Source organism: Seriola lalandi, unplaced genomic scaffold, assembly GCF_002814215.2.
Source record: "Seriola lalandi dorsalis isolate HSWRI2012SDOR001 ecotype SW California unplaced genomic scaffold, Sedor1 jcf7180002054519, whole genome shotgun sequence".
Lineage (NCBI taxonomy): Eukaryota > Metazoa > Chordata > Actinopteri > Carangiformes > Carangidae > Seriola > Seriola lalandi.
The window spans coordinates 2,553,354-2,577,582 of record NW_019525072.1 but is presented as its reverse complement, the minus strand read 5'-3'; the positions used below and the strand labels follow the sequence as shown (position 1 = coordinate 2,577,582).

General features: G+C 39.6%; 2 protein-coding genes across 3 annotated transcripts; one reads left to right on the top strand and one right to left on the bottom strand.

Annotated features, from left to right (window-relative positions):
• Positions 1–1,654: 1,654 nt before the first annotated feature.
• On the bottom strand, positions 1,655–13,697 carry grna (granulin a). Its single transcript, XM_023413963.2, has 16 exons — positions 13,538–13,697; positions 12,742–12,882; positions 11,930–12,067; positions 11,701–11,829; positions 10,818–10,899; positions 9,120–9,226; positions 8,758–8,911; positions 8,510–8,641; positions 7,172–7,269; positions 6,836–7,072; positions 6,501–6,737; positions 6,149–6,385; positions 5,300–5,692; positions 4,057–4,293; positions 3,575–3,832; positions 1,655–2,587 (listed from the first exon to the last, which is right to left on the bottom strand). Exons 2-16 carry the CDS (start codon positions 12,880–12,882, stop codon positions 2,444–2,446), a joined length of 2,724 nt encoding a protein of 907 aa, XP_023269731.1. The 5' UTR covers positions 13,538–13,697; the 3' UTR covers positions 1,655–2,443.
• A 1,560-nt stretch (positions 13,698–15,257) lies between these two features.
• slc25a39 (solute carrier family 25 member 39) lies at positions 15,258–24,214 on the top strand. Of its 2 annotated transcripts, XM_023413917.2 has the most exons (12): positions 15,258–15,471; positions 17,558–17,663; positions 18,103–18,162; positions 18,377–18,427; positions 19,536–19,645; positions 19,769–19,836; positions 20,433–20,557; positions 21,240–21,413; positions 21,786–21,895; positions 22,435–22,516; positions 22,634–22,714; positions 22,797–24,214. In XM_023413917.2, exons 2-12 carry the CDS (start codon positions 17,567–17,569, stop codon positions 22,901–22,903), a joined length of 1,065 nt encoding a protein of 354 aa, XP_023269685.1. In that variant the 5' UTR covers positions 15,258–15,471; positions 17,558–17,566; the 3' UTR covers positions 22,904–24,214. The 2 variants fall into 2 exon arrangements, with proteins under 2 accessions (XP_023269685.1, XP_023269686.1); XM_023413918.2 differs by lacking the exon at positions 18,377–18,427.
• The last annotated feature ends 15 nt before the right edge of the window (positions 24,215–24,229 follow it).

Below are 24,229 nucleotides of genomic sequence, written 5' to 3'. Positions count from 1 at the left end.
TAAAAAGTCTCACCTAGGCTGAATTACCAATCGAGGAATAGGCCCCCAAATCCTCAGGGGCCCCAGAAGCCCCATATTTTATGGGTATAAATAATTTGATTAACTGCAAAGTTGTTTTTAATTTAAATCAAAATAATTTATTTTAGTTTATAAAACAACAATAACAAATAATAAAAATAATAATAATAATAATAATAATAATGAAAAGTAGATTAGAAATAAAGAAAGAAATTGTAAAGGCACTATAGGAAATCTAGGCATTCATAGTTTTAGTTCATATAATGCTCATTTGTTGTAAAGTTGTGTTTTATTGAATTGCTTACATGTTTTTCAGGGAAAAAACAGAAGACCAGGGATGATGGTGTAACTAGTTTTAGCTTCTCTACTCTGGCTTCAGTATGTTTTAGAATTGATTTTAAGATCTTAGTGAAGGCTATTTATGGCCTTTCTTCCTGTTACATTTATGATCTTTTAGTACCAGATGTGCCAGTAAGTAGTTCAAGAGCCTCAGACAGATCTCTTTTATCTGACCCCGAGGCAGTCTTATAAATCCTGCTCCTAAAAAGATCTTTTATCTTAGCTTATCTTTAGCTTAAGAGAGACACACTTCACCCTCCACATGGGGATGAGAGGGAGATTTAATTATATATACAGTATATACAGTGTATATACCTAGCTTTCTAATTTCTTAATTCATTTTTTTAATTTAATTTTTTTTTAAATTCTGTTTTGTCTTTGCTGAATGGATATTTTTTATATTATATATTTTAATTAACAGTCAAATAGAAAGGGTGGGCGGCTTGATGCCCAAAGTATCCAGACTATTCAATCAATACTAAGTGTTGTTTTAAACATATTCTAGCATCAGTGGATACGATGCCAAAAGAAAAAAAAGGATCCGTCACATCTTAGATCACATCCTGGGAACACTTCCTTACAGGACAGTTGGGTGCTTTAAACAATAGAAAATGTCAATATCAGAATTGATATTGGCTGACTGGTTTCAAATCGAAACCAAATTTTGCGGTAGGCTATTGCCAGCCACGAGAATCTAATTTAGGCTTTTATTTTGAATGGCGTGACCGGAAGTTTTCATTTTTACTTCTACTGTGCTTTACACTGTTCACAAAGGGGAGGCTCCGGGTAAACCCTTATGATAAACTACAGTGTGACGTAAAAAAAAGTTCAAACAGTACAACGTCAGCCTGAAAAGAAGGAATCCATGTCGGCAGAGAAGCTTCATGGATAAAGAAAAACAGGCAGCTAACATCATTTTGTCATCATATACATACATATTCATATTCTAGTTCACCTGTTTTATTTCTTTTAACAGGCATGGCACCCAGAAACCAACAGTCCACAAAAGAGCAACAAATGAGCTCAATAAACTGAAACAGTCAAGGTCTTAAAACTAGATTTGGAGTCACTAGTTTTGTGTCTCCTTTTTGTCATTTTGTGTCTTTTTTGGTCTTTGTTTCTTTTTACAACTTTGTTTGACAAAGGATTAGACACATTGCTATTCGGTACAAAAGAATAAAATATAATAATGAAGATTATTAGGAGGAAAAATTGAAGGATTCTAAACTAGTGTTTAATGAAGACAGTTCTTTTGACAGAAACCTTATTATAATACTCCCAAGAATGATTTGACAAGTTGTAATGTTGTAACATCATATCTTGTTTATTTGTTTTATGGAAAATATTGACACCTCTCTGACTCCTCAAGAGGTTTTAAGCTGTGCAAAGCAATTATATCTCCATGTCTGCATCATGGTGTGTGCTGAAACTCAAATTACCACAGAATGCACAAAATTAAAACACTTTTCACAAAGTGATCGAACACTCAGATAAACCAAGTGTCGCACATTTATGAATGTGTGAAAATGTCAGACTGAGCAGGAAAAAACAAAACTGCAACTTCCCTCATCACAAGGTGGAACCACACAGCAGTTCATATCTGTACCTTTCAAGATCATAAAAGGTGCTTCATTAAATTATGCCCAAAACTGATTATTGATGAAGGAGTGGATTTTGCCACAAAAGGCAGCTTAGCGCAGAACGTACAGTAACAGAATAGATGAGTGTGATCTTTGAACAAAATCATATTTCCTTTGGAGTGTTTCAGTTGATTCTTTTTTACAGCTGAGTAAAGTTTCAAATAGCAAACTGTGAGCTTGGAATAACAAGGATCTATCTTGTTTTTAAAATGAGTTGTGAACTGTGAACAGTATATGTCAGACATGATACGGAGGCTTGTAGATAGAAACTCGCAACTCCAAGATCACAGAACCTCATAACCCGAAGTCCAATTCAATTTCCCCCTCACCATTTACCCACTGTCCTCAAAGAACAACACATTTAAAAATGATCATAAATCCCTTTACATTATTTTCCATTAGTGCAAGGCATGCAGAATCGAATGACAGTGCAGGGGTGATGTTTGTCAGACAATCAGAGCTCTCTTTTTGTTGGCGAAGAACTCGTGCCAGTTGTACCAGTGAAGCTTGGTGTTCTGGATGCAGGCGCCAGCTTCAGTGCAGGTGTAGCCAGTGGGACAGCAGTGCATCATGTCGCTGCAGCACACCGCCTGCGGAGAGGACAGAGGGAGGGAGGTATGCAACACTGTCAGCTGCTGGTGGAGGAAATAATCAAGGGCTTCAGTTGAGTATAAGTTGCAATATGATGATATAAAAATACTCTACTACGAGTAAAAAACTGCCTTTTATTTTTCTTAAGCAGGACTATAAGCACCAAGATGTATTTAAAGTATCAAAAGTACTCATTATGGCTCCTCTCAGAGTGTTAAATCATAACGTTACACTACTGGACTATTAAATGATGCATTAACATGTAAGCAGCATTTTATTGTTGTAGTTGGTCAACGTGGAGCTAAAACCTAAATATCACAAAATTTGTGATTCGGTACCTCAATATTAAAGTTCCTACAGTATGTATAGGATTTGAACATATGAACAACTTAATCAATTTCTCTGCTATTCATTTCCATTGAAGACTGATCATATTACTAACACTGGTGCCTTAACATAAAAGCAGCATACTAATGATGCAGCTGGTTGAGGCGTTGTTGGGTAATTCTAGAAAACTCTAGAGAAATATATTATTTTCTATAAGATGATTTGTATGTAAAAATTCTATCTGCAAAATAAAGTTAGATTTTATCTTACCTTAGTTTGTATTTATCTTTGTTTTATTAGCGATGTCACGATTCTTTGCTTTTATGAAAAGAACTTTGTGTTTACGGCTGCAACTAACGATCATTTTCATTGCAGATGAATCTGCAGATTATTTTCTTACTTAAGCAACTAATCACTCGATCTATAAAACATAAGAAAACTACGAAAAAATATGACATTGTTAAATGTCTTGTTTTGTCTGAACAAAAGTCAAAAATCTAAAATATTCAATGTGATACAATGTAAGACAAACCAAAAATGTTTGCAATTTCTGCTTTACAAAGGGACTTAGATTGCTTCCTTAAGACTGTCCTCAATAGTATTAGCTCTGCCTGATTGTTTAAGTGCAGCAGGATGGAAGATATTACTGTAACTCATACATTAGGAGAAGGACAGCAGCCCCATGTAGTGGCGGATGTCTTGCAGCAGGTCTCTCCATCTTTGCAGCTGGTCTGCTCATCACACTTGACGTCGCTGTGCTTTAAGGGCCTGGGCTGGGGCCGGTGCTCAGGCAGATACACCTGTGTAAGTGGGATGGTCTCCAGCTGCAGCATGATGACCTTCTGGCAGGAGTTAGAGGCGATGTTACAGGTGTAGCCCTCTGGGCAGCAGTGCTCCATATCTGGGCAGCACACAGCCTGCAGACACAGCATGCAGAAGGTGAGCGTAAATTACATCCATTATTTTACATAAGCAAAACCTGACAATGCTAATGTATACTGATAGTGTCTTTTATATTTTCATGTCAAAGTAGCTGCCCTTCTTATACTAATCTCTCTGTACACACACACACACACACACACACACACACACACACACACACACACACACACACACACACACACAGACACTGAGTGCTCACATTTTGCAGTGGGCAGCAGCCCCACTCTCCTGTGAAGAGCCGGCAGCAGGTGGTGTGCTCTGGACACTGAGTCAGACCTTCGCACTTCACAGCGCTGGGATCAGCCTGAACGTTGGTGGTGGCTGGAAGCTTGGTGTACCATGGGATCACCACTTCTCCTTTGACGCAGGAGGTCTGGTGCTCATTGCACTTGTAGTGGGTGGGGCAACAGTGGTTCCCATCAGCGCAGCACACAGCCTAGAGAGAAGTGAGAGAGGAAGTGCTACTTTCACATCATAGATCTTGATTTCCAGTTCTTCTTTCATCTGCAGTGAAATGAATAAACTTAAGACATGAGCAACACGATTGCTGCAATAACACATCTCCTCAAGTAAACCTGTAATATTTAGTTAGAGTGGCCTGTAGGTAACACAATACAAAACAATTCCAGCTTTAAGTAATAGGCAAAACAATGTCTGCTAGACAGAGTTCCTGAGGAGAATGATCTTAACATGCTGTCACTGTCAAACCTTTTATTTACTTTCAGCTTTTTGACTGATGTTAGAAGTTGACTGTTTGTTCTTTACACTCAACTGTCTACGGTTGGTGATTATTTGGTGATATTTCTTCATGTCGGAGACAATGAACTCCTGTAGAAAGGTTGATGGACTGTGATAAAACCAGGGACAACGATTGACATGAGTTTAGGACTTATCGTTCTATCTTTGACAAAATCTGATATGTTGTATTTTAAAAACATAATGGGGTGATGTCAATAAAAGTGAAACGGTAACTGAAAGGTCAGATGATTCCACCGCAGAAAAGGAAGTACATCCTCATGCCATATAAGGATAACATTGATGGCACATGCCATTCTGGTATTTCTAGTACCGTCCCCTCCGGCTGAACATTCGAAAGTGTGCGCAGGTTTGTCGTGTGGGAAGGGAACCGCAGTCAGAGAGCACAGACCTCTTTCAAGGCCAATGTCAAACCACTATTCAAAGAAAAAAATTCAAATTCATAGTAAATGATCCAGATCTGCCCCCAGGGTAATGGGTCCTTCCCTGGCTCATGCCCCATCTCTCCACCAAGTTTGGTGCAAATCAGTTCAGTGCACAAAGAAACGGACACAGGTGAAAACATAACTTCGTTGGGAGAGGTAACCAATCACATTGGATTTTTTAGCTGTTGTTTAGACAAAATATGCAGCTGGAAGATGACACCTTTATCTCAGTCACTGCTGATGTGAAAATACTTGGCTCACCTCTGGCAGCGGGCAACAGCCCCACTTTTGAGACGAGGCCATGAAGCAGCAGGTGGTGTACTGAGGGCAGCTGGTGTGGGCGTCGCACTGAATCGTGCCCATATTCTCCTCCTCTGTCTTCGGTGTTTGAGTCGCCTTGACCTCCTCAGGCTCCTCCTTAGGCTCCTCCTCAGGCTCCTCCTTAGGCTCCTCCTCCTCCTCCTCCTCCGTTTGCATTGTGGTTGATACCTGACTTTCGGTTGTAGGGGCCACTGTGGTGAGAGCCGGCGTGGTGAATGCAGGAGTCTTCTGTTTCAAGGGTGTTGAGCCTGATGGGCCCAGACAGCTGCCGGTGGTCAGGTCACAGGTGGTGCCGTGAGGACAGCAGGTTTCATGGTCGTCACAGCAGACTGCCTTTTATACACAATGACAACACTTTAAGACAACACACTAAGTGACAGTTGGATGTATGAATTTGGAAGAGAAATGCAGACAAAATCTGAGCTAAGGAGAGGGACAATGCTCGGGTGAAATGTTGTACAGAATAGAAAAGAGGTCAAATATATGATATAACTTATATATAACTTATTTTCATGTGCTACATTATTGTTGTTGTTCTAAATACACAGAGTCTGGAGCAGTGGTTCTCAAACACTGGCCCCTTTCAACTTAGATTCACTCCATATTTTCTATTTGTCTAGTAGGTGTTTCAAGGAGACAATCATTAGAAAAAGTTTTTCACATTTCCAACAGCTGAATAAAGAGCAGAACTTTATTTAAATGGAAATTGGCAAGTTATTTTGGGAAATGCACTCTAAAAACTGATGCTTTAAAAAGTGGTTATAAATCATCGTGTACATGTGTGTTTACCTCAGGTAGAGGACAGCAGGCCCAGAGACCCTCTTTGTTTTTACAGCATGTGGTTCCATCTGGACAGCTGGCGGTGGAGTCACATGCAACATCCCCCACCTGTACGCCTTGTTTTGGGATCGCAGGCACCTTCTCAACCCACGGCATGGAGCTTGTGTCACCATCACACGTCTGGGCAGCCAGGTTGCACGTCTTACCCTTTGGGCAGCAGTGTATAAAATCCTCACAACAGACAGCCTAGGAAGAAGATCAAAGATACAGAAAATCATTAATGCATCTGCAATACCTCTTAGAACAAAGTTTTATACATTTCAGGAGGGAGTTTAAAGAAAAATGACGGATATAATTGCACCTCTGGTAGAGGACAGCAGGCCCAGCCCCCCTCTTTGGTTTTACAGCATGTGGTTCCATCTTCACAGCTGGTGGTAGAGTCACATATAACATCCTTCGACTGTACGCCCTGTTTGGGGATCGCAGGTACCTTCTCAACCCACGGCATAGAGCTTGCGTGGCCATCACACGTCTGGGCAGCCAGGTTGCATGTTTTACCTTTTGGGCAGCAGTGTAAAAAATCCTCACAACACACAGCCTGGGGATGATATGATCGAACAGACAGAAAACCATTGATGCAAAGTTTTATACGTTTCAGGAGGGACTTTTTAAGAAAAATGACAGAAGTAATTGCACCTCTGGAAAAGGACAGCAGGCCCAGCCCCCCTCTTTGGTTTTACAGCATGTGGTTCCATCTTCACAGCTGGTGGTAGAGTCACATATAACATCCTTCGACTGTGCGCCCTGTTTGGGGATGGTGGGCATCTTCTTGACCCAGGGCACAGAGCATGTGTCATCCTCACAGGTCTGGGCAGCCATGTTACATTTCTTACCTTTTGGGCAGCAGTGTACAAGATCGTCACAACAAACAGCCTGGGGATGAAACCATCAGACAGAGGGAAAATCATGAATGCATCTGTAACACCTTTCACATCAAAGTTTTATACATTTAAATAGGGACTTTTGTTGTACCTCTGGTAGGGGACAGCAAGCCCAGCCACCGTCTTTGGTTTTACAGCATGTGGTTTCATCCGCACAGCCTACTGTGTCATTGCAGGGGATAACATTACCTGAAAAAAAAAATCCAAACCTGTTTCCTGTTTATCTGAAATTTGCCCTCATGTTCACTCAAAGAAAATGAACAACAAAAGCCTCAGTTGGCTGAAGCTAGCAAGAATTGCAGCAAAAAGTAGCTAGCAAATGTGCATGTAAACAAAGCAGTATTAAAAGGATGAGGCTGGTGATTTTCTTCATTTTTCTTATTGTCAACAATTGTCATGAAGAGACCAAAACAACAAGGAATGTATCCTCCTAACAAGTGCTGTCTTTGTATGCAAAACCTGAACAGTAGTTCATCTATAAACAGCTCCACAGACTAACTCTTACAGTCAAGTGTAGTTCCTGTGAGGCAGAGCTCACTGCACAGATACTGTGAAGGTGGTCGTCGTTATAAGTCTGCATTTTTTAATTTTGTGAGACATGTCACCCATTGCAACAGAGTGGCTCACTGGAAAACAATGGAGATACGTGAAACAGTGTAATAAGCTAAATCAGGTTTTGGATACACAGACAATACTTGTCTAGGAAAAATTTGTTGTTTTGAGGTTTTCATGTTTTTTTTTTTTGACAATATCAAAATAATAAATAAATCGCCAGAAGCTTTATCCTTTAAAATATTATAAAAACTCGACTTTGTAAACACAATACTTTGTGGGGAAGAAAATGCACTCAATGCACCTCTCAGAACTTAAGGACACACACAATGTGTTCTAGCGGGAAAAACTAAATACAATCTTACATAATAATAATAATAATCTTACATTAAATGTTAAAACTAAGTCTGTCAGCATTGTAGCATGTTGATAGGAAGAAATGCAATCTGGACAAACTTTTAAAAAGTTGTTTTTGCGTCAGATTATCAAAATATGATACATTACTGAGACAAATACTGATGCTAAGCAGTCAGTGGTAATGGTACAATATTACTATCATACAAACTGAATGCTGTAAGAACTGAACTTAATTTTAGCTTTGATAAATCTTCTGCAGAATTTTGTCTTTTCAAAGTAGGAAATGCTGTAACTTATAACATTAACATTTAGCTGTGCCAGTAAGCCATGCACTCACTGACACACCTACATCCCGCCAGTATTAATGTCATTAAACCAAAATATCTATTGGTGAATTTGTACTTTTGAGGTGGATGAAAACATACGCATCTGGCCTCATTATGTACATTTTTTGATATATCCGTGAAACTCTTCTACTTTTTGTAGAAGGAGCTGGATAATTAGATGCCTGAAACCTCACCTCCAGCTCCCTTAGTGACAGATGACACAGTTACTTCTTGCTCTGTCGGGGGAATTGTATTCGCTGTGGTGACTTCTGGGGCTTTTTCTGTTACACCATCATTAACTGTCTCTGCAGTCACTGGTTCAGCTTCTGAAAGTGGAAACGTGCACAGATGAAGCTGCGTGAACACACACACAGATTTAGACACTGACTCATTAGAATGAGGAAGTAAGTTGGCTTTTTTTTTTTTCACAAACTAATCTGACCTTTCTTGTTCTCCCACTCTGCTCTGATCCTGGCAGGCAGTTTGGCCCACATTGGCATCTCTTTCTTTGTGGATAAGGAAATGCATTTGGAGTGCTCCACATCACATGTGCTCTCTTCAGGGCAGCAGTGCAGCTTGTCCTCGCAGCACACGGCCTGTTCAGACAATTAAGACACACATGGAGTATCACCTTCAAACCTTCGATAAGACACCATAAAGTCACGATAACTGGTCATGGCAGCACATGCAAATCCATCATTTGACTTTTTACTCATTCATGATCTCAATCATGCTATGGAGGAACAATAGTAGTTTAAAGCTGTCACAATGTGAATGCCCATAAAGGAAAGATTATTTTCGCACCTTTGGTATGGGGCAGCATCCCCAATTGCCATCTGGGTTTTCACAGCAGGTGGTTTGATCTGGACACTCTGACACTCCATCACTGCACACAACCGTAGTCACAAGCTCTGCAGCAACACAACAGGAACATCCGAAACTTTTAAAATAGTGTGAAATAACTTTAGGGACCTGGAGATGAAAGTAAACCCCTTAGAAACACATGGAAACATAAAAAATATGTTGTGCAGAAAGGCTGCTTTAGTTGTGACTCTGGGAACAGTAAGCAGACCTGTCCCAGGACACTGGATGTTTCATAACAGTAATGTGGTGGATATTCTGGGGAAGCACTGGACACAAACACAGAAATGAAAACATAGACATTGACTGACTGGAGATTAATTAAAAAAAAGACTATTATAATATTGCTTTCACGTTATTTTGAAATCAGTTCTCAGGAAGCCAGTGCAGCATTTTGAGAACTGAACTGATGTTATCCACTTTTTGGTCTTTCTGGTCTTAGCGAGGACTGTCACATGCTTTATGGCTGTTTTTGTCTATCTTTCGACAATTGTTTCCTGAACTGTGTGTGAGTACAATGAGGGCAACAAAAAACAGAACTCAAATTCAAACCCTGAGCTTCAGCTGTATATACGTTTTAGAGAGACCTGCGAAGACCCCCAATACAGTAGTCGAGCAACTGAAATGGGCAACTTTTTCTAAACCCTGCTCAGACGTCAGTCCTTTTATTCTTGATATATATAGAAGGGTTTCTGAGCCAGCTTCAGCTTCATCACTGATACGTGTACACAGACCGGAGGCAGAAAACGGCCCAAATTGACAGAGAGCTTATGAGAAGATCAACGTGAAAAGTTGAACAAATTGCAAAAGTAAGAGGAGGACCTCAAGAAGGAAACCTGCCTGTTAGCTCAGAGATGAGAATTAGCTATTAGCACCAGTGATCAGAGAGAGAGAGGTCAGAACTCTGGATTTTATGAAGGCTGTGGATGGTTTTACACTGAAACTGAAGGAATAGACTCCAGCTTTAAGGTCAGGAAGCTCACACTGTGACTGTGTGTTTATGGCTGGTTAATAAATATTGCTGAGACTCTGTGTTTGATATGGGTTTATAGCTTCAGTTTGGGAATCTGTGACAGCCGATAGAGGAACTTTGGATCGAAAATGTGTCACGTTGCTATTCAAAGTCTGTTTTCACGATCCCGTGTGGCTGATCAGTAATATTGATTAAATCTCGCATTGACAGTTTGTCACGAGTGAAGCTCGCAGTCATCTCTAATATGAGTTTTTGTATTAATATAGCAAATCTGGCATTTGTCCAGTGTCTTCTACATGATGAGGAAAGAGCAGGGTTTTCCTACATGCTAATGGTACAAATATAATAACAGCAACAAACAGCATGACAACATTAGTTTTGAAAGCCAACATTTTGCTTTTAACTTTAACTCCTGCTGTCGGTTGATTTCTTTCTACCTGTGGATATAACTTGGAGTTATCATTTAGCATTATCACTGCTAGTAGCTGCTGTTTCTCACAGGACTATGTATCATGTTAGCAGAGCTGACAGGTGTCTGTTAAATGTGGTGTGCGATTAAAAAATGCAAAGGATATGACTCACATACAGTTCACCCTATGACAGAAAGTCTCAGACCGCTTTCCAGTCTGTCGAGTAATATGTTGTGGTTGTAAGTAGAAGAGATTCACCTTGTCTGATGCAGGACCGGCTGTCTGCACTGCACTGATGGCTCTCTGGACAGCAGTGTTTGCCATCAGAGCAGGGGACTCCCTGTCAGTGGTCAGGAAATCAAGAACACTTCACTTCACAAATACAATACAAACTGAATAGAATGACTTTTGCACTCCCTCCTGAAATCAGTTTTACTCTATAATTCATTAATGAATAGTTTTAAGACCAGGGAATTTAGAATCAGGGTTTCAAACTCCAAAATTGGCAATTAGAAATGTGAAGTCTGCCTTAACCTGTCTCTGTGCTGCATTGTATATTGCTGCTGTAAAACAATCAAGCAGATAACTTTACAACTAAAAGCAGGAAACTGCTGCCTGTTCTTTCAGTGCAAACAGAGCTACAGCTTCTATGTTAAATTTCACACAATGACAGAAATCATTTCCAACATATGTATTGTCTTCTGTAAAGTCAAACATCTTAGCTAGTAGATCAAAGAGCCAAAGGTTTTGTTTGTGACAGGAAGGAACTGCGTTTTTGAAAAGCAAACAGTTTTTCATAACATACAGTAAGCACTAACACCACTAATACCACAACTAGTATCACTCCATCAGTGGACTCCATCATAGACTCGGGTTTGATCTGTATTTTCCTGTTTTTACATCTATTCTTCTTTTCTGTTTCTCCAGTTTGTCATTTGAAAGACCTTTAGTAATTATTTTGAAAGAAACCCCCCCCCTCCACCCCCCCCAGAAAAATTACATTCATCAACACAATCTTTGCAGTTATTGTCGTTTTTTCCCTCAATACTTCTGCTGAAGTATCAACATTATTTCAAAATGTCATACTGATAATTGAACATGCTACAGGTTGCATGTTTTCTGTTGGACAACGTTTGAGTACCTGAGCTAGGGGACAGCAGCCAAACTTTGTCAAGGCCTTCAGACAGGAAAACTCAGGTGGGCACCGTGATTGATCAGGACAGATGTTGTCATCATCCTCCCCCATGTACGCCTTGATCATCCTGAAGGACTGCAGTGGCAGGGTGGGGAAGAGGGACAGCCTTACTGAGGGTATTCACTTTAAATATGTCAAATTGTGATCTAGTGTTTCATCTGTCTGTTAATCTTACTTTGGAGAGTCTAGGTTGAGCAGCAGAAGCTCTTTCCGCCCAGGGGATGGACAGAGTAGCGTTCACACAGCTGGATTTGGCTGCATCGCAGATTGTGTCGGCAGGACAGCAATGGGTGTGATCCGAACAGCACTCGGCCTGTGGAGACAGCAGTAGTAGAAACACTTTGACTACCAAAGTTCTAAAATTCCTATCGGCTTTTATCTGGCTCATAAAGTAGTAAAACACCCCTGAGGATGAATAGTACCAGTGTACAGTCTTAATTCTTTTAATTTTAGAGTATATAGGAATGGTTATCTCATGTATACATTTAACTATATGATGTACAAGAGGGTCAAAGTATATTACTGAAGCCAAAGTGCCTCGACTATGTTATCTCTTTACAAGGTTAGTTTCTCAATTGTGAGAAAACCAGGGTTTAAAGTTTTCAGGCTGGTGGCTTTAACTGGATTTGGTGCTGTTGCTTTAGCTTTGTAGCTGCCCGTTTGATTTTTAGTTGTGTTTTGTTGTTAATGCATATTTAATATGCTATTTCCTTTGAAATTGTGTCAGTGTAACTTTTTAACTTAGACACTAAATATGGATTAGGTTAAATAGAACTGTGCAAAAAAATGATGCACAAAGTACACCCATCACTAAAATACATGGCATCTTCACTTGGGAATATTTCTGCTAAATGATTAACAACATAAATGTATTCACACAATCCAAAAAGTAGTGTTTCTACAAAAGAGGAACTGTTGTGTTTACTCAAATTCAGTGCTTGGCAGAAGTGTCCTGCTCAAATGATATCAGGTGATACAACAATCTACCTGATCAAACGGGCAGCACTCATAGCCGTCTGCCGGGTCGTTGCAGCAGGTTTGACCTTCTCCACATCTCCCTCCATCTGGACACTCTTCAGCAGCAACCAGGGCCAGGAGAGCCCAACTGACCACAACCCACTTCTGCATCTGCTCACAGGGGGAAACACACACACACCCACACACACACACACACACACACGCACACAGTGCATCAATAAAAGGAAAGAGGAAAGTGAAAATGTGCATGTGGAATCCCCCTCTTCACTCAACATCAGAAATAGTGTTTTTGCATTGAATGCTGCAGACACTGGTGTCACAGAGAGTATAATAAGCACGCTCACATCATTGTACATGCCCATATGTCCGTAAAACCTAATATTGCCTATCTGATGATTAAAACGTCTTTTTTTTATAATTTACTGGAACTGAAACACACTAAAAGTCAGAGAATTTCGTTTATTTCCTGAACTCTTTAAGACATTAGAGGTTTGTTCCTTTTTCTTTAATTCGCAATGATTAAGCAAGTCAGACAAGGTAGGGATATGGATGAAATGAATCAACTCACTTTCAGTTTCGTTACCTTGTGTACAAGGAAACGCGTTTGATCTAAAAAAATGAATAAACTGGACATTTTACAAAAGAGGATGACAGTCTGCAACCCATTTAAAGATTTAAAAAAATTGATCTAAGCAATCTCAAGCGTAAAGTAGTTTAAATGTGAATCACCTTCTTTGCAATTCACTCACAGAAAGTATAATATCAGATTCTCCAGGCCAAAAGAAGTGGTTTATTTTGCTCTTACCTTGTTAAAAGATTGGAGCGCTGTTGTGCACAGTCAGGTGTTTCACAAATGTCTCACCACAAAGTAACACAAATGATATAGACATGCACTGTGTTGAACACGCCCCCAAAGAGAGAGAGAGAGAGAGAGAGAGAGAGAGAAAAGGGAGGTGGTTCACAATTTCCCTAAACACCTCGCAGGGCCTCTCCTGGTCTCATCTACTCAATCCGATATATATATTTTTTTAAATGTATAAGACTGATAAGGTTTAGTGAAACTTATCCTGTTTGTTCGTATACTTCGTTGTAAAGGCTGCAGTTCACCGACGGACAAACATGTTTACACGCAACAGCTGCAGTGCACCACAGTGTTGCTGACGCTGAAGTTAGATTCCGATTCGACGTTAAGGGGAAAGTTAAGGGCAACTTAAGCCAATGCATTGCTGTTAAACGGTGTTAGGGGTCCTGGTTAAAGCCTTCACGCTGTTTAGAGTCTACATGTGTACTTATCAACCTGGACTTGATTAACAAGGCGACTCCGGTAACTGTTGACAACAGGGTTTCATATTTGTGAAAACCTGTGAAAATATGAGGGCAGGTTCAGTGCTTTCTCACATCCAGACCACATCAGACCAGGTCTATGTCAAAAACCACTGTACTTCTGAAAATCTGGAATAGATTAACAGGAAGTGTGTAAAGACAGTTTAAAACGCAATTTCAAATTTGTGAAACTTATTCTATTTGTGCAAAGAAAAAAAAAAAGGCAGTTTCAGTGTTTTTCTTCCTTTCTAGACCAGATCACATCAGGTCTAGATCAAGACCTGATCGCAAAGAAGTCAAAGACTGATTTTCATATTTATGAAACCTTTATTCTATACGTGAAAACATGTAAAAAGGGCAATTTCATTCTTTTTTCTCCCCTTGACCGCATCAGATCAGGTAAAAAACACCCCTCTGAGACCTGTCAGATCTGGAATATATTAACAGTGAGGATGTAAAGACAGTTAAAAAAAAAAAACAAAAAAAACAATGTTTCAGGTTTGTGAAACTTATTCTCTCAGCAAAAACACACAAAAAAAGAGATTTCACTGTTTTTCTGTTTTCCACTCATACCACATCACACCAGGTCTGTATGAAAAAACTCTAAACTAGGCTTGTCAATTATGGACTAGATTAATAGAGAAGGTGTAATGACAGTTTAATAGTTTCAGATGTGAAACTTGTAAAAACGTTTATTTTATTTGTAAAAACACACAATTTCCCTTTTTTCCCTTCCATCCAGACCACATCAAACCAGTCCTGGTAGGATTCACAGATCTTCACTTAATGGAGTCCATCAAGCACTGATCCGACAAGTGTAAATATGCTTTGTTGCTTTTTAAACCAGACCTGGTTTGATGATGTTATCTGGACAGAGAAAATACAGTAAAAACAGCCATTTTTAATTTTTTTTTTTTGATTTCATGAATTTTGAATCAAATAAATGTTTCACAGATCTGAAAGTTGGTTTTGTGTTAAACTATGATGTCAAACACATTTTCACAATAATGCATGGATGAAAAAAGAATAAGTGGTTCATCATTATTTTCCCATGTCCTTAACTGTCGAATCAGAAACTAACGTCATGGATGCTGACGTTGTACCACTGATCTTCAAAACACACGCACCGGGCTCTCTCGGCCAGTCAGACACGACCATCGCTGGATGTAGTGTTGTACAGATCTATGAAGTCTGTGTGCAGCCTGGGCACATATTGTGACTTGTATCTATAAACGACCCTGACCAGCTCGGTCCAAAAACATGTTTACGGCTTATCTACCCACCATGGAGGAACCGAGCGAGCTGCGTCGCGGCAGAGAGGCTTAACGTTAGCTCCTACATGTAGCAACGTGATGCTAATTTAGCTGAAATGGGCGAAGACGCCTGCATTTCACGACACTGGCAGCTAAAGTAAAGGTGAGTAACGTTAGTGAACTCGTGATCTTAAAAAACGCAGTGCCTGAAAAGCTAAGCTAGCTACCCGTCTAACTGCACTCATGCTGACAGTTACATGAAAATATGTCTCGACACGTTTGACTCAGTGTAGCTGATAAATTCATTGACTACAACCTTTACTGCTCTTCTCCAGTGTGAGCTAAGATATATTAATTTAGTCTGTCAAACGAAGTTAGCTAGCTAATGGTTGGTTCAGAGTACATGATGTGACAACACTGAATTTCACACAGTGTCCTTTAGGTTGTGGCAGGGCATCTACAGGTATTGAAAACCCTTTAAAAAAGGGTCTTAGAAGATATATGTCGTTTGTGAAATTCTTGAGTATGTTTTCTTCTGTTCCTAATGAAAAATCAATGTGTAGGCATGTCATTGATTAATCCATATTTTTTGTGCTTCTCATCCAGTTCGTGTGAAATGACTAGAAGTTATTAGAAATTACATACTTCTGGGAAGTGTTTACAAAATATATATATATAAAATAAAAATAAATAGCTTTATGCACGTGGTAAGTAGTATTACTCACTAAGTGCATGATGATATTTTTCATACTTTAATGAATCAAGTATTACATTACATTGCATTCAAAAAATGTTGAGTTTAACTTGGTGAACCCTGTTTTTGAGTTGCAGGATTCAGTGAAACGTTAATCTCATGTAATTTGAAGTTAGTTAATGTGTCCCTGGTTTTTTTTCATTAACTTGTGTCCTGTCAGTGTAATGTGGGTGTAAAATATACAGCATGAGATTACATGATGAACCTGCTTACACTGTTGAGTAATTTAGGTGAAGGTGACAGAAAGAGTCCCAAACATCAAACTCTCATTTTAGGACTCTCATTTAACTTGAAAACGTGATTGTTTTGGGCTCTCCTGTAGTAAGTTAGAAGGGCACTTATTTGGCAAAGCAGCTTGTTGGCCAGATCAACCTTGAGGGCCAAGTGCCTATAACTGTCACACTAAAGTGTCATTAACTCCTGAAATAGGATGAGCCAGGAGAAAACTACAGGCAACCACGCAGGTAGAGAAACAGGAAACTTTGAGATGGCTCAAATGACAAAAATCCTCCACAAAGAACATTTCCTTTAATAATATCCAGTCAAACCATATTGGCTGGTAATGATAGATTTGTTGTTGTTATTATTGATCTTCCCTGAGGGAATCTCTTGATTTACCGTCATTAGTTATTGTTCCGTGTCACTACTGGCTGATTAAATCTTTATTTATGTGCTACTACCCACTTTCTCATTCAGGAATGGGTCAGGAGGTGAGACTCTCACTGGCTGTCTGGTGAGATTAGAGACATGCACATCATAGATAAGCTATCATAATGTTTCAACGACCCCATTATAACAACTCCGCCTACACTCACCCAGCTCACTTAAATGAGCAACGTGTGCTCTGACTTTTAGGGCTGCAGCTAAATATTATTTTCATTATTTATTAATCTGCATATTATTATCTCCATTAATCTAAACCTATAAAATGGCAAAAATGAATGAATGGCCATCACATTTCCCTGAGCTCCGGGTCACACTTTAAATGTCTTGCTGTGTCTGAAAAAACAGACCCCAAAGATATGCAGTTTAAAGTGATATAAATAGAAAAACAAAGTCCTAGTACCTTGCTTGAGAAATGACTCAAATGATTAGTTAAGTAATCATAATGGTTGCAGAGTCGTTTTCAGTCTAATTGATTAATAGTTTAATAATATTTACAGTAATGATCAGTCTGAGCTTTCAGTGTTTTAGCCTTTCTCTTCTAGTTTGTGTTTTCATGACACTGAGGTGGAAGCAGGCGTCACACACTCAGGGTTCTGACATAACAGGACACTGACCCAGCCACAAACTTTTGGTGTAAGGTTGCCAATCCTGTGGGACACCAACAATCCGTCTTTAGTTGTTTTACATAACAGGGAGACATAGACACCTGGCTGCAGCAAACAGGGCTGAACTGCTGTGTTTAACAGGGTCAGAAAACACCAGTGAAGTTTAGTTAGAGTACATAGTGTTCTCAGTCTGACATGGTGTGGTGTTTCTCTTGGTGGGACAGGTGGGCAAGATGGGGGAGCGGGCCGTCAGTGGCCCCGTGGCTACGATCTCTCCAGTGCAGCAGATGCTGGCCTCTGGCACCGGAGCCCTCCTCACATCTATATTTGGTGAGATATGCAAACAAAGTCTTGCCATTTACACTAGCTAATGATTTTTCAGTGGATTGATAGTTTATAAAATGTCAGAAAATAATTAGCAATGTACGTCTCGGTCCACAGTGACATCTTCAAATGTCTCTTTTTGTTTGACCGACAGACCAACCCCAAAGATATTCAACTTAATCTAATTTAAAACAGAAAAATGCTTCAAATTTAAAAAAAAAAAAAAAAATCTTCAAATTTGAGAAGCTGAAAACTGCTGTTTTTTTCTATTAAGTTACTTTATCGATTTGAGTGTTTATCAAAATAGTTGCAGATATTTTCAGTCGAGTCACTAATTAATTAATCAACTTATTGTAACAGCTCTAATTTTCCCCCACTTCACTTTATTGTTACCAAAGTCTTACGTCATAAACATGTTTGACTCAGTCAGTTTATTTGTTTGCAGTCACACCGCTGGACGTTGTGAAGATCAGGCTGCAGGCTCAGCAAACACCGTTCCACCAAGGTAAGACGAGGTCTTCATCTGTTGTCGAACATTAGCATTGATACTGAAACACTGACTTTCGTTTTACCAGCTGCTTGTGGATGCCATTTTTTATCCTGATGCTTTTCTAACCTCACTACACCTGTCCTTTGTGCTTTTTGTGCTGCCCTCACCTCTGGATTATTGTGCTCTGTCTCTTTCTTTTATCTGTCCTGCCTTCTGGTTTGTTTCACAGCTTTAGCTTGTGAGTCTGCTCCGTGGGGCGGCGTCATCCGCCCTTCCAAGTGTGAGTATCTGACCTGCCGTCGCTGCATGCTAAAACTTAAAAACACACTGTTGTTCAGCACATCTTCGTGTGCATGGCCACGTGCTCGATTAACAAACATTTCTTGCCAATAAAACCAAACAAAAAAAAAGCTTGTTGCCTTTACGTCCACGTAATTGATGAAAGTTGAAATGTGCATGTTTTTGTTTCACTGCTTGGTACTGTGTCTTATTCAGATGTTTGGCCTAAAAGCTACAAAAGTAATTACAAAAACTAAACCAAAGCCAATTCATTCATTTTTTAATTAAACTAAAATGAAAAGTCCATATTTTAGTATCAACTGCAAAAAAAGTCAGTACGACCTTCATTAGTGAGATGTTATTGTTAAAATGTTAATGTTTTGTATGTCCACCTTTTATGTCCACTTCATACCAAATTTATTTAGCTTTCATCTGACCATCATTGTGCTGCCAGCGTTCATCAGGTCTCTCTTTCTTCTTCAGGTTCTTTTGCAAAGTGTAATCTTGCAGTTTTAAGAGCAGTGGTTTTCTTCTTGAACACAGTCCTTAGAGGACGACTTTGTGTAATATCCTTCACACGTATTAATGATGTTGCACAGGGTTGTACTCAGGTTTGTTGTTAACTTTGTGTCCTACTGCTCAAAATTCAACCTTTTAGAAGATCTTGCTCACCCGTGACACCCTTGCATGATGGATATTATATTTTTGTTTGCTGTGATATTTCCATGGGGTAAAATCTGTAGTAGGAGTTGGTTGTGAAATTATGCTTTTTTTCTTAGAGTTTCTTTGAAAGTTTTGTCAATAGTCTATATTTAAACCATCCCTAAATAAACAGGCAGAGTAAGCAGTGACAAGGACAGCCTTGATCTTATCTGAGTGGCTCTGCTGTCATTGCCTCCACGTGTCATTAGTCACTCTCGTCTGTTCAGGATTGTTTAGCTCAGTTTAGAAAACATGAAAACCCAATAGGTTCACGCTAATCTCACTAATGTGAGATACCTGTTTCATTAATGGGTTTGTTTTTAGATTCTGGACTTTGCTGGGGTCAGGTAGTTGCTGTCTGCTTTTGTTGATGTTTTTAACTCTCCTGGCTGCTCTGTCTCTCACAGGGAAGTGTTTCCTGTATTGTAATGGACTGATGGATCACATCTACGTCTGTCAGAATGGAACCAGCTGCACCAGCTGGTACAAAGCACCAACACATTTCAGCGGCACTCTTGTGAGTTTTAGTGCAGCGGCTGGAACCACTGGCAGCTTTACTTTACATTTTTGTCCCTTTTTAAAGTTTATAAGAAATATTATAAGAAATATTTGTTTGTTTGTTTGTTTGTTTGTGCCACAGGATGCTTTTGTGAAAATCAGTCGACATGAAGGACTGAGGTCTTTGTGGAGTGGGCTCCCACCGACACTGTGAGCCTCTAAACTCTGATCAAGAAAATGTTTAAAATACTTGAATTGAATATCAGGTTATGGTTTTAAATATAATGCATCTTCAATCCATAACAAACTGATGTGATTGGCCAACTAGGGTTTACTTCTCATATTTATTATTTTAGCAGTTCTTACTTGCTGTGTCATAATCACTAGGATAAATCATTAGCTCTGTAAATGTAATATTTTCTGAATATAAACTTTAGACTCATTCATTTTTTGAGCGTTAGATGACGGGTAGATTTTTACCTCCACCAGTTATTTTTTTTAATTAATTCACATCAATTAACAAAATGTCTTTAATAAATGATTACAGATAATGTCCCAATAATTTGGGTTGTTGTTAGGCAGCTGCAGTCATGCAAACCTTCATCTTAGCAGTAAACAACACTGAATATCAGGTGGTGAGTTATTTCATGAAAGGCAGTGTATCTAACCTTCCTGCAAACTACTCAGTCTCACTCTCTAGTGACACATTTACATGTTTTTTGTTTTTTGTTTTTATATGAAAATGTTCTACTGATATGGCAAACAGTGTTTGAAACGTGTGTGTGCGTGCGTGTGCGTGTGCTCAGTGTTATGGCGGTACCTGCCACTGTCATCTACTTCACCTGCTACGACCAGCTGCGAGACTTCCTGAGATACGGTCTGGGTTTTCAGGGCAGCCACGTCCCTCTTGTTGCTGGTGGTCTGGCGAGATGTAAGAGCATGGAAACACAAACATCTACAGTGCAACATGTTAACAGTGTTCAGGCTACCTGCAGTGTTCACTGAAGTACATTTAAGACTTTATTAATGCTGCTTAGAATGTAATTCAATACCTTTTTCATGGTCGTACAAAGGGTAGAAAACAAACGATAACAAAATATTATTTATTTCTTTATAACAATAAATAAAAACAATTGCCATAACAATAATTCCTAGTAATGTTATTAATTAATTAATGTGACCTGGACCCATCTGTGGTTTACAGACCCCCTGACTCCCTTGGGCCCCCTGAAAGAGCTCAGTTAAAAGACTACAACGACGAAGAGTTGCAAAAAGACTACAAAGACACACAAAATGTTTTTCATTTTCTGTCTCTTTCAGTCTGGGGGTTTTACAGAAGGGCTGGGGGTCTTTTTACTTGTCGATGCCTCATAATTCTTTGATAAAATCAACAATAACTTAGCTTCCTGACCACTGTCTCCTGTCAGCCAAAGATAATAACTAATGTTACTGTCTACAGCAGGAGAGAAACATATTCAAGACCTTTTGTTAATGAAATTTAAGACTTTTTAAACCTGCTCAGTCCCTTTTCTTAAAGGAAGCTGAATTCAATGCTTTTTAAGTCTTTTCAGGCTGTCTCTTCTTGACTTGAAGCGTGTGTTTGTGTGTTGTAGTGGGGGCTGTGACGGTGATCAGTCCTCTGGAGCTGGTCAGGACTAAGATGCAGTCCCGTCGGCTGCCTTACAGCGAGCTGCGAGAATGTATCCGCTCTGCTGTGGCCCAGGACGGCCTGCTCTCTCTGTGGAGGGGCTGGGCACCCACTGTTCTCAGAGACGTTCCCTTCTCTGGTAAGAGCAGCACCACAGAATATAGTAAAATATGATATAACGTGGAAATCCTACAGAGCATTGAGTTGAAATATGGGCGTATAAAAATCTCATCTGTGGGTTTATCTTGACTTCATGTTGGTTCCAGTGAAGGTGGAAAATACGTTTCCAATCCTCCATATAAACTTGTCAAACCACTCCTGCAGCATATTTCATTGTTTCATCAGAACATGGCTGTAACAGATTTTCAGGATGCAGACAGCACAACATGGAAACAGAGGATGAATCTTTTTGTCACAGTGCTTGTTACTTGAAAAGTCTAAGATGACTGACTGTAAGCAAAGCAACAAAATGGTAAATGAACCCTCGCTTTATGTTTATGTGTCCTTGCAGCTTTGTACTGGTTCAACTATGAGCTGGTGAAGGCCCAGTTATGTGAACAGTCCCGAGTGCCTCAGGCCAATTTCTCCATCAGCTTTACTGCAGGAGCTGTGTCTGGAGCTGTGAGTACTCAGCATTTATGTTAACACACACCTGCCCTCTGCTGTAATAATTAAACATGTTTTAATTATTGCTTGTAAACACTGACTGTAGCATTGACATGACCAGTAGAAGGTGGGACGCTATAATTGTTAGTCTAGCACCCTGATACGATCATATCAATGACTGGATGTAATCAAAGCGATTTTCTGCTTCAAATCTAGTAAAATAAAATGAAGCCTTGAGAGACGTCGACGCTTTCTTTGACACACTGACTACTGTTACCTGTACTTGTGTAAATATATCCGAATCACTTCACGACATTCAAATATTTGGTAACACGGACTGACAATAAGTGCATTGTCAGAGGTACGTTCAGAGAGTCAGGCCAGTGTTTGACCCACATTTCAAATTGCCCTGTTTCTTGTGCAATAATTAAGCAAACTCCCTTCCTGATATGAGTGGTTATTCTTCACACATTGATAATATCTAAGATCTTGACGTGTAACCACTGGCTGAACCTGTCCAGGATGTGACTGTTGGGGTTTTTCATGGTGTTTAGATTGCTGCAATCCTGACGCTGCCTTTTGACGTGGTGAAGACTCGGAGACAGATCCAACTGGGAGAGATGGATACTCTGGGAGGTCTGTGCTTATCCATGGTGATGTGGGCAGCGTGTCAATGTATTTAGTCAATGTATGTACTTACTTCTTATACAATATGGAATATTCTAACTAGTATCTTATGCCAATTCCTCCTAGTTTCCTTTAAGAGAACCACATCTACATGGCACATAATGAAGGAAATATGGGCTGAGCTGGGCTACAAGGGCCTTTTTGCAGGTAAACACTTATGCCGTCTTAGGTGAAATAAAAATAGTGTGTAAGATTTACTCAGAAGTGAAAACATGTGAATTTTCCCCAGGTTTCATGCCGAGGGTGATCAAAGTGGCTCCAGCTTGTGCCGTTATGATAAGCACATATGAGTTTGGAAAGGCCTTCTTCCAGAAGATGAACCTTGATCGAGAGTGACTGGCATCCTGAGGGCTGTTTGTGTGGCGCTGGGTGTTTCTCAGAAGCACATGCAGACATAATCATCAGGAGACTTTGTCCCAAATGCCTGTTTTCAGCTTGAGGAACAGGCGGGTTTGGATTTGGTTTTGAATGAACAAAAAAAGATGAGGATTCCTGCACATTTCAGGGATGTCACTCCCTGAAAATCTGTTCTCTTGAAATGTTCACAGACTGATAAGACGGAAATATATCTACTATAAGGAGCTTTGACAACAAGCCTGGATAGTGAAGGATACACTGGGGCCACAGACTTCATGTGTTGATGATTCGAGTAATCTTTTTGCATTGTGCAGGAAAGTTGTAAAAGGTTTAATGCTTAATGGGAAAATTCCAACCCTCTTAAAGACTTTAACTGCATCAACACTGTAGTGTGAGGAAAATGTTCTCATACCAATACGTTGCATTGCCTGACAAACTGCATGGTGTGTACATCCCCATTCAATACAGACGCTAGATAATAAGCTGCATTGGCGTAACTGCATCATCCTGCATTCCCGTAGCAGTAAAGCATGACATTTTTGACATTTATCTGCCGAGTAGATGACTGACAAATCTGTTTTGTATGCTGGATAGATTTGACCATTTGTAGCACTTTACATTTGCAACACAACTGTGAAATGAAACCATAAAAAATAATTACAGGTAGGTTTTATGTTGAATGTACTCCTCTTTTCTGTCGTCATAACTGGAGGAAAGCCATAGTATAAGAGACACAGAAGGTCTGATGGCTAGATTGGTGCATGATTTAATTTTTTACATTACAAGAATAAAGTATAGGGGCACTCAGAGGACACAGACCTCTGCCATGGCCAATGTCAACCAACATACACCAGAGTTCAGAGAAAATGATTCAAATTCATGGTAAATGATCTGGAATTTAATAGTTTCTTCCCTTCAGTGGAAATCGGTTCAGTACTTTTTGCGTAATCCTGCTGACAAATAAACAGACACGGGTGAAAACGTGACCTCCTTGATAGAGTTAATGACTATTTGACTTTTCATCATATGTGAAAACCACTGCAGCCAGCTTCCCAAAAATCCCACAGGTTTCCTTACGTTTTGCCAAGTCTTATTACTTCTACCTGCTGGCTTTCTCATGAAATACTTGTTCAGTCCTCATTAGACATAACATCAAAACTTGTTACAACACTGGGACATAAAACAAAATATTGCTGCCTTAACCTAAAAGGTGTAAATGTATGTACTTGTCTTTTCTTTCTCTTTTCTTTTTTAAAGAATGAAGTGGTAATAAATGTTATGACAGCTTGATTTGATGCTATGTGT

Bases quoted from the DNA above. Each gene is read 5' to 3' on its own strand.
- grna (XM_023413963.2), bottom strand. From the start codon at position 12,882: ATGCAGAAGTGGGTTGTGGTCAGTTGGGCTCTCCTGGCCCTGGTTGCT. The intron at 8,642-8,757 runs GTCAGATTAGTT...TTCCACTTTCAG, and splicing joins AGAGTGGGAGAACAAGAAAG to AAGCTGAACCAGTGACTGCA. The intron at 7,073-7,171 runs GTACAACAAAAG...TTTCATCCCCAG, and splicing joins CTTGCTGTCCCCTACCAGAG to GCTGTTTGTTGTGACGATCT.
- slc25a39 (XM_023413917.2), top strand. From the start codon at position 17,567: ATGGGGGAGCGGGCCGTCAGTGGCCCCGTGGCTACGATCTCTCCAGTG. The intron at 20,558-21,239 runs GTAAGAGCATGG...TGTGTGTTGTAG, and splicing joins TGCTGGTGGTCTGGCGAGAT to TGGGGGCTGTGACGGTGATC. The intron at 22,715-22,796 runs GTAAACACTTAT...AATTTTCCCCAG, and splicing joins CTACAAGGGCCTTTTTGCAG to GTTTCATGCCGAGGGTGATC.